At 37.6% G+C, this 10192-nt stretch overlaps 2 protein-coding genes across 2 annotated transcripts; both read left to right on the top strand.

Moving 5' to 3' along the window:
* Positions 1-247: 247 nt before the first annotated feature.
* On the top strand, positions 248-3570 carry LOC133983398 (zinc finger and BTB domain-containing protein 16-like). Its single transcript, XM_062422469.1, has 3 exons — positions 248-289; positions 2947-3427; positions 3535-3570. The coding sequence occupies exons 2-3, from the start codon at positions 2978-2980 to the stop codon at positions 3568-3570; spliced, it is 486 nt and encodes a 161-aa protein (XP_062278453.1). The 5' UTR covers positions 248-289; positions 2947-2977.
* A 106-nt stretch (positions 3571-3676) lies between these two features.
* On the top strand, positions 3677-10192 carry LOC133983396 (protein glass-like). The gene is made up of 4 exons (XM_062422467.1): positions 3677-4002; positions 4954-5057; positions 7099-7266; positions 8703-10192. The coding sequence occupies exons 1-4, from the start codon at positions 3677-3679 to the stop codon at positions 8930-8932; spliced, it is 828 nt and encodes a 275-aa protein (XP_062278451.1). The 3' UTR covers positions 8933-10192.

The following is a 10192-nucleotide window of genomic DNA, read 5'->3' as shown; positions in this document are numbered from 1 at the left end:
TTAAATAGTAAAATGACCTCTCTGCTTTCAGCATAATGAATAAAACAAAAGAATAAAGATAGCTCCTTTACTTGGAGGAAAGTCACCATCTATTATCACAAAAAAAACAGCCACCTAGCACCATAATCAATGAACCAATGAGGGAGAGATAAGTTGAAGAGGAGGGACTGTGAAGACTAAAGAGGAAACCACCCTGTACCCAGACAGACATGTCACTTTAGAAGTCACTTCACAGTCATGATGCAAGGTAGCTCATCACTCTCCCGGGAGAATATTCACTAAACACTGGGTAAGTGTCTTATTCACACATCTTGCTGCTTCTTAAGTTTCTGAGACTTAAAACCAAAAGCAGATACATTTACAACTCATCCTTGGATTCTTAAGCTGTGTTTTCTGTGATGTACTGTGAACAAAATCTAGTGTGCCGCTATTGATCTTCAGTTGCCTGTGAAGACTTTTAGATCATACTCGTCTCTCGTGTCTCCAGTTCCTTACATGTTAGCTGTGGGGAAGGCTCTCTGTAAGCTCATGTCCTGTCAGAGGATGTGTAAATCTGACATATGCATGCAAGGTTTTCCCCTGTGTAAGCAAAGAGATAGTACTGCGACTGCAAGGAGCTCAAAGTTCTGCTAACTATGTCACAACTCTGCAAGAGTGCATTGTAGATTTGAGCAGCATCAGGGGGAATTTGATCATTGCACAAGCCAGTTAAAAGCTAAGGCAAATATATTGTAAGGGTACAAAAGATTTAGACAAAGTCAAACAATTGTTTATGTAAGGACTTGGAGAAGAATAGACCAGAATACAAAACAACACATTCATTTATAGGCCTGCAGCCGCACGAGAGAACCAGTACATTCAACACAAAAATTTAAAATTATACGATGTATGTTAGGTGCATCACATCATTGTAAACAGGAAGACAGCCAAAACATTTAACAATACAGCGTAAGAAATGGTTTAAAATTAAGTGCATGAATTATCGCTCTGCTCACCACTGACAGACAAAAACTTTCTGAACTCTCTCCGCATAAGAGAAAATCCCTATGAAGATCAGAGGTTTGTACATTACAAAACAACCCACATTTTCAAAGTCTGCAAAATTTCCTTACACATGAAATCACAAATTGTTAACTTAAGTGGTAAATTACTAAAATTACTATTGTTGCAGTGTATATATAGTATATTAATAATATAATCATTATTATTATGATTATTATGATCATCATGATTATTATTATCAATTAAAAAGACTGCTGTATAAAACGCACACCTAGATACTACAAATTATACATTCGTGACACTGGCCTAAGTTGTAATATAGTGTGTGTATATACATATACACACGGTAAGTCTGGACACACTTTCTCATTTAAGTGAATGGAAAGGTGTGTCCAAACTTGACTGGTAATATGATAATGAAATATGTGATACTGTAACATATAAGTAAAATATAACAATTTTGATCAGGCAGCGCACATTTTTTGATAGCTGTAAAAAGTGGCGTCCAAAATGGTCTACAGTACTGCTTTATACTCGTGTATGCAGACGATGGGATTTACTGAATGTATGCATGTTTGATTTGTGTGATACTTTCCCTCCATTCTCTGCCTTCGACGCTGTGCAGTTAACATTAAACATTTTGTGATTTTGGTCAAATTAATTAATTAATCCTAAACCAAAACCCTCAACGGCTTTACTGTGACTTTCACTCTCAGCGCTACGTGCTGTACCACCTCCTCGTTTCCATCATTAAATTTACTCAGTTATAATTAGGGTAAGCCACTAATATAGTAGAATAACAAGAGCCTTAAATGTCTGAACACGTCAATTTTTTAATTTTTCTTATCAAACGTTTCAGAAAATTATCTTAACCTATTGCTCTTTGGTGCAACTTTTATTTTTTAATGAGTGTGCAAAAAATAGTCAAACAATTAAAGTTGAATTCCAGTAACGAGGCAACTAAATGTCATTTCGTTTCACATCTACTTTCCATTTACAGTCATCATCAGATGATTGACTGGGGTTGCTCTGTCATGGCTCACAGTAACTGTGACCTCTGCTGCAGAAACCGACCACACACTGTATACTTCATCATAAAAGTTCATTATACTTCAGACTGTGTGAAGACAACAACCTCCTATGCATCCGGTAGTTTTGATGTACAGCCACATCTTATTCTTTCTCATTTTCATCTATTCACTCTCAATTTTAGATGTAAAATTCGAAATATTTCTGAAACATACTTGCATATTAACATATTCCACCCCTGCGCACTCTTGTATTTTATGTTTGTCATCCCTGAATGTTGTCTTATTGTTGTTGATGTTCGAACTTTACTCATGTTTACTCGTGTGTACAGTCATTAGTCATGGTTTCATATACTGTTAGGGCTTTGTGGCTTTAGAGTGTGTATGTGAGCACAGAATATCAAAGCTTTCACAAAAGAGAATACATTTCCACACATCAACCAGACATTCAGACACAATATCAGACACAGCTGTGATTGAGGAACCTTTTATTGCCAATTTTAAATAGTGTCAATGCACTGGTACACCCCTGTGTAGATGGGAATAACTGGATCTTATTGGCTTTTTAAAAAATCTATATCAGTTTTAGAAACTATAAAAAGTAGTATAATATAAACTATAAAAAATATTTACTATTAGAGTGGTAGTATTACACCAACTAAAGAATCTTGGGTACAATTACACCAACTAAAGAATCTTGGGTACAATCTGCCCCCTCAATTCTCATTAGAGGTAAAACTACTGTCTGGAAAGGATGGAAAAACAGTACAAACCACAGAAAAACATTATCTGTAGATCATTAAAATGATTTTCCTATTTACAGTTTAGCATTTCTAGCAAATGGATGGAACAAATTTTTACTCATTATTGGCATAACGTGGTTTGATTTTTTGCTCCTTTGACTTTCTCTTCTCAGACTTTTGTTAATATTTTGACCAACTTCAGAAATGATCCGCATCAACAACACCCAGTACTTCCACTTCCTGCAGCAGGCCGATGCCTTACGTCGCTCAGGGTTGTTCTGTGATGCCGTCATCACGGTAAAGAGTCAAATTTTCAGGGCTCACCGGCTCGTACTGGCATGTGCAAGCAGAACACTGGCACAGCAGCTAGCCCAGGGAGATGCAGACAGTCCAGTCCACTGCACTCTGGAGTATTTCTTACCTCGCACCTTCCAGCAGGTCCTGGATTTCACCTACACCCAGACTCTTGAGGTGTCTGAGGATGACCTGCACCTGCTGCTGAAAGCTGCTCAGCTATTGGAAATGCAGCCACTGGAGGACCAGTGCCGGAAGCAGCTTAACACCCTTGACTGCAGAGAAGCGGCCAAAAGAAGAGAAATTACAGATGTGAAAAAAGAAAAAGAAAGTGCAGAGGAGACAGATCAAAAGGAAAAGGTAAATCCAATGCAAGAAGAGAAACTCCAAGAAACTTCTCCCGAAGGGAAGGAATCCAGTGACAGAATTGTCACAAAAAACCTCTCCCCCCCTGATACTGCTAAGAGCCACAACAGTCCACCATCCCCAAGAAAGAAGGCTAGACTGTCTCCCTTGTCAGCAATGCCCTACAACAGAGACAGTGTCATTACCAGGCCTATAACCGGCACATCTTCTTTCTCTTCTTCTCCTTGGACTTTACCTACAAACATGTGGGACTCTGTGAACACCCTGAAGCGCATAGCAGAAGATTATTCAAACTTGATAGCAGCTCACCCCCTCCAGACCCGAAACCAGTCCTCTGTAGCATACCCAATCTCTTTCTCCACTCCCCGCATGCTCCCTCTACTGGGCTCCCATTTTCAAACCCCGGCTCACAGCTCTGCAATGGGCTACTCCAGCTTCTATCCACGATATACACCAAACTTTTACACTGGGCCTACACGGGTGGGGAGCATAATCAAACAAGGCCTGTTGAAAAGAAAAAAACCCAGCCAGAAACCTTTTACTGGGACCATCCAATCTGATGAGCTGAGGTAAGTCAGCCCTTGATATTTCTTATCAATTGTCTCCTTGTTTTTACACTCACAGTCATTTAGAATCCCCTGATTTGCTCAGTTGTTCCCTTGCGACAGCTGCAGTACCTGACTCACTGCTGTTTGGGTAGATGTGTGCAATCGAGCCTCCTGCACTTTCCAACTAGAGCAATTTCCCCTGTTAACCCTTCCCTGCCAGTCCTAGTCAAACTATTTTGTCAAATTAAAATTGTTGCTTCATACCATACCATATAATGTCCTGATCAAACACAGCACCAGAGACTAAAATAATGCAAGATAATAAATGTAAAGTAAGTTTTAGCATCGCTTTTTAAAAAGTTGGATTTAAACAAATGATACTTTGTTTAATTTCTGAATGAATTTACCACTGCCCTTTCATTACATAGAAAAGTGTAAAAAACCCAGTTCATTTTTGGGTGATTTACCACCTTTTTCAAGTCTTTACATCTTGTACAGTGTTCCACACATTAACCAAATAGTGTATAAAAGGGGAGCCCCCTAACTTTCTCCCCTCCTTTGCAGAATTCAAGATTTTCCACCCACTGAAACCAAGTCTAAGTGTTTAGATTGGGTGTGCCTGTACCACATGAAATTGTTCAAATTGTCCTTGCATCTTTGTGGAAAAAATAATTATTCTTCAGTGTCACTTCAACTCTACTGTTGTATAAGATGTAAACGCGCTTTTACCCTGACTGAGTGCTATACATATCTTGTGGTTGGGGATAGAGAGGAAGGAAAGGGTGTTAAGGATGTTATCTGTGATAACATGTAATGTTGTAAGATATATGCAGAGTGCCTTTTTCATTTAAAAAAGAGACTTTTCCTTTCTTTGTATTTCTCCAGTTATGCAATTATGTGGAACACATTGTTAAAAAGTTACAATTAGAGTAATGTTTTGCAACAGTTACATCTGAAGTATCTTTTCCACAGTTACTCTGAAGTGCCGAAAGCCAGTGCAGAGAGAGATAAAGACTGCCAGCACTGCACTCTCGTTGGTGATCCAGGTCTGCGGGAGTCAGCGTCCACGCCTTCAGGTAATGATATGATTATGACAAACAGAAAACAAAACTGTTTTTTAATAATCACAACAAATCGAACTTACTGTTATTACTATACAGTACGATGAAGCCTGTTATAGTGGTTGTCCTCTTGTAGAACTGATTAATTTAACATGATAACAAGACAGTTCTTGCTGTGACCCCTAACCTCAGAAGACTCCAGCTATGTTGCTGCGCAATGGAAAGTGATAAAAAGAGTTGTGGTTTTGAGAGCATAGTGCAGCAAGAGCAGTACTGTGGTTACTAGATACAGCTCCATACATGCAGTACAGTATGTACTCGCAAACAGCGGTTTGTCCTATACCAAAAATGTGATATATGTTGATTTTTTAAATAATGAATTCCTTTCATGTAAGTCACTGCAACTTTACTAAGTCACTTACATCAGCAGCCTGTGTGCGTGCATGTGTGTATATGCATATGTCTGTATGATAGTTCACCTGATAAACATGTTTTATCTGATGTTCAATATCTCTGCTCAAAGGAACATTATGTTCATGCTTCAAGAGATTAGGGTAAAACTGCTTTACAAATGCCTTACTGCACCGCTATGTAATAACATGCACAAAAGTATAAAGGTAAATAATACCATTAAAGAACCTATTGAAAAACACAATACACAATGCACGTACATGGCATAATACATTATTATAGGTGTAGTTCAGTGTTGGTGTATAATTGTTCTGTATCCTTAGCTGTACCTTCTTTGAAGTTATGTTAATGAAGCCATTAAGATAAATAAAATAAAAGGCATTATCTACAAAAGATGTCTTCTAAAGTGACAACTGAGGAAAAGTATTGGACAGGAAATGCACTAATGACAGCAGGTCTCTGTAGGTGGTGTTTAGAGTGGTAAGAGCTCAATTGTTGTGGTTTATTCTTGCAATTTCCCCCACTACAGTACACCCCCTACTTATTTCAGCATCCTGTCTATACTACCCTGTTTTCACTTGAGAAACTCAAAAAATAATATATATATTTATATATATGAGGTACCAGAAGGCTTTAGTGTTGCTACCTTAACCTCAAAATCACACCTTTGTCATTTTAAGACTCACTAGGTGCAGATGAGACACGTGTGCAGAGTGACAGGAAAGTGAACGTGTACAAACTGAATTTATTGTCCTGCAACAGGATGTTGGCCAAAAACAGATGTGTGCCTCTAAAAGATGATGATAATAATACTGTAGCAATATATCTTTCAAAAGGTCAAGTTTGGTTCTGTTTTTGTTTTTTTTGATAACTTGTATCAAGTGAAGGAGGGTCAGTGAGTATTTGACCTTTTGACAGCTATTGTCGACTTTCGCACTTACTGTACTGTGTCACAAAGGAATTAGGACTGCAACTCGTGATTTTTTTCATAATTGATTAAAATCTGCTGATTATATTCTCGATTAATCAATTAATGGTTTGGCCACTACAATGTTAGAAAATAGTGAAAAATGGCAACCACAATTTCACAGAGCCCAAAGTGATGTCATTAAATGTTTTGTTTTGTCCAAGCAAATGTCCAAATGGAAGATATTTAATTTATAATGATATAGAAAACAGAAAAGTATACATCTGTTGATTAATTGATGAATTGACTTCATTGTTTCTGCTTTAACAAGTAATTAGTCATTTTGGTGGCTCATTGTGGCTCAATGCGGAAGTCTATGAAAACTACAACTGCACATTTATTCTGATACCATACCTAAAACTGGTCGGGGTTTATGTGCAAGAGTTTACGTTTCTTTTAGATGTTGGTATGAACAATCACAATCACCCAAAACAATTCTGAATGTACACACTCATATCCATCTATTAGTGTTTGAGCAAACATAAATGAACAGGTGGAGGTTTGGTACCATACTTTACATTACTTTTACAAGACTGCTGGCTGTTGCGGAAATTCAATTCACAGGTGCTGCTGGCTTTTAAGCTGTAATATAGGGTTTGTGTGTACATCTAGGCCACTCTGCCCACCACAGTGTTCACACCTTCACCTATTTACCCCACCATCCTGTTATTTGAACAGATGTGGCCTGTGCAGGGTGTAGGTTTTGTGGAAGAGGAGATGCAGCACAGCATGAAACACAATCCCATCGACAAGACCACAGGGGAGAAAAACCCTACCAGTGCCAACACTGTCCCAAGAAGTTTAGTCTGAAACATCAACTGGACACACACCACAGAGTTCACACTGGTACGTATTATATGTAATCTGTGAATGTATCAAATGAGATTATTCAGTTTGTCTGTTAACTTAGTAGAAGTAACTGCAAACTGTAAGTAGCATTTATCTTTTTTGTTTTGTTTACTGAAAAGAAAGAAAAAAAGACACCTGAGCTCTAAGGAGGTACTACATTTTGTAGGCCTGTAGCCTGAATGGTTAGACATTACATGCATTAGCATGTTAGGGCAAGTTACCAGTAAGAGACATATGACTAATTTTCACTAATTGACACTTTTGTGACTTTTGTGTTATTTGTATTTTGTTTCATACCATTTACTACCCAGCAGGTACGATTTGCATTACTGCTAGACATCTTCCAAAGCAGACAGTTGCGTTTTAGATTTCGGACGATCTTCCAGGCAGCTGAATGTTTCCACCATGTTTACTACTATGAAACTCATCTAGTAGAAACTTGAAACTTGCAGACATGAAACTTGTGTCAGATAGAAAATACATTCATCTATGAAGAACATCATGCTGCTTTAAGGTTGTCAAGGTTAAAGTATTATTCAATGGTAATACAAAATACATTTAAAATAAGTATGACTGTACAACTCTACCATGTAAAATCAACCAAAATATTCACTGTAGATATCCAACATTTTTCTCTGGAAAGTAGCCTAAATACTGGAGTTTAAGTAATGGCCCCAAAGCACCGTTTAAAATTGATTAATGACATTTAAAAGCACGCAAGGTGACTCCTTAAGTAACTCTAAAACCTACTAAACCACTGGAAAAACATAAAATATTTAACCAATACCAATAACCAATACAGTGGACTAGTATTCAAGATGAACTGTCATCCTAAAATAATATGTGCATTTTTGATGATTCCTGTAGCATAAAATCTTGTTCTAAAACTTTAATTTGTATCTTATACAGTAGTCTAAGTCTTGCTAGCCGACGTTTTAAAGGTTTCTTGTTTGTTTTAATGTTACATCTATTTGGATCATTGAGATTGTGATTCTTAGTATGTGTAAACATTGCTTGCCAGTAAAGCTAATTTTGATTTTGAATTCAAATAATAAAATAAATTGGTAACCTACATGCACACACTGCTCACATACTTTGTTAATCAATTTTTTGTTTAGAATGAACTTTCTATTCTGTTTTTATTTTATTTTATTTTTTTACTCATTAACATGCCATCATTGAGTGTGTAGCTGTTTAAATGGAGGTCTGGAGGCTCAGTTTGGTTGATTTCACCCCAAATTAAGCACTTGCTCTTTGAAAAGGAAAATATATAACAGCATGAATCAATTTCAGTTTGGGAAACTGACATAAATATACGTATATACTTTTAATTTGTAAAGGTATGAGACCCCTTCTAAAGTGAACACTCCCTCTTCTCTTCCTCCACTGTCTTCTCTGCTCTGCCCCCCGTGCTTTCTTGTCCCTGTTTTAAGGAGAGAAACCCTTTGAGTGTCGTCTCTGTGGTCAGCGCTCCCGGGACTACTCAGCCATGATCAAGCACCTGCGGACGCACGGCGGAGCCGCTCCCTACCAGTGCACAGTGTGCCTGGAGTTCTGCAGCAGCCTGGTCGCCATGCAGAGACACGTCAAAATCCATGCAGTGCAGGACTTCCCCCCTGACTGGAGCATCAACAGCACCTACCTGTACACTTCACACATCTGAGCCACACCTTACAACACTCTGACCTCAGTCAACACAAAGTTCTCATTGGCTTAGCTTCATATTGCGTTTTTCATTTGAGTCACAAGCATTTGTTTTCCTAGAAGAAAAATTCATCATGATATCTGAAAGACCCAGAAGGTCCAACATTTATAATTGTTTAGAAAGTATCATAATACATGAGATGCACAAACTTCACAGCAATAAATTCTATGCAAACTGAGACTGCATTGCATCCACATTCACAACAGAGAAATGTGGCACTAATTTCCAATGACAGAAAAGGTTTTACTATTGTGTTTACCATTTAACATTATGTCATGTACGTGCATTAAAGCCACATTAGCTCAATGAATGACACAGTACTCTTCCCTTGTACCGCTTGTGTAAACTTTGTAAGTTTGACCTAGGTTTATAGCGCCCTCATGAGGGCAATCACTGTATCAACCAGTTTTTACTGTGTTTCTGTTCCCAAATGCATCACTATGCCAAAATTGAACCAATACTTGAGATATTAGATATATTTGCTGGAACATAGTCTATATTCACTGATACAGATTTAATCAGAGTCTGTCTTTAAAAAAAAAAAGTTTTAAAAAGAATATTCATATTTGCTGTGATGCGTAACTGCTTTAATTAAAATTCAAATGAAATATTTATGTGACTTTGTTCAGGCCCGATGTAATTTTTCTTCTTAGAGAAAAATCGAGAATTAGGGTTCATTGGAGTCAGGCAACCGAGTCTTGAGCCTCGGCACTGCTTGGGAAACAAAAGTCAGCCAAATTCCACATATGCAAACATTTAAAAGTTTGGGGAGACTGTGTTTATATGTAACAATAAAATCTCCTGGGAAGCTAACACTGAAGAGCTCATTCATTCATTTAACTCTGATTAAGAATAAGTAATAAATAATATGTTTTTAAAGCAATATCCCATCTAATTAGTGACAAACCATTGTCTTGAATTTTCTTATTTTTTATTCTTCTTTAAGTGGATTTTCTGTACCATCACCCACTAAGTTTCCTAGGTTCAGAGACGTGGATACTAAAATTGGTCTCAAAAGTTGTATTTAGCAACTGCCACACCTCTCTAAAAGCACCACACAAATTATATGTCTGTGAAGTTATCCTAGATCTCCTCATATGTGTGTATACAGTATGTAATCATGCACATTGCTTACAAGAGGGAGCATTCAGTGAAGCTCTCGGACCTGCATCCACTGAAAGCTATTTGTCAATTTGTACAGCATTACCTAAATGTACA

Source organism: Scomber scombrus, chromosome 7 (genome assembly GCF_963691925.1).
Source record: "Scomber scombrus chromosome 7, fScoSco1.1, whole genome shotgun sequence".
NCBI lineage: Eukaryota > Metazoa > Chordata > Actinopteri > Scombriformes > Scombridae > Scomber > Scomber scombrus.
Note: the sequence above shows the minus strand (reverse complement) of the source record. Positions and strands in the feature narration are given on the sequence as shown.

What these genes read in the sequence shown, in the direction of transcription:
- LOC133983396 (XM_062422467.1), top strand. Translation starts at nt 3,677, where the DNA reads ATGTGGGACTCTGTGAACACCCTGAAGCGCATAGCAGAAGATTATTCA. An exon ending in GTCAGCGTCCACGCCTTCAG is followed by an intron (nt 5,058 to 7,098) that starts GTAATGATATGA and finishes TTATTTGAACAG; the next exon opens with ATGTGGCCTGTGCAGGGTGT. An exon ending in ACACCACAGAGTTCACACTG is followed by an intron (nt 7,267 to 8,702) that starts GTACGTATTATA and finishes CCCTGTTTTAAG; the next exon opens with GAGAGAAACCCTTTGAGTGT.
- LOC133983398 (XM_062422469.1), top strand. Translation starts at nt 2,978, where the DNA reads ATGATCCGCATCAACAACACCCAGTACTTCCACTTCCTGCAGCAGGCC. An exon ending in AGACAGATCAAAAGGAAAAG is followed by an intron (nt 3,428 to 3,534) that starts GTAAATCCAATG and finishes TACTGCTAAGAG; the next exon opens with CCACAACAGTCCACCATCCC.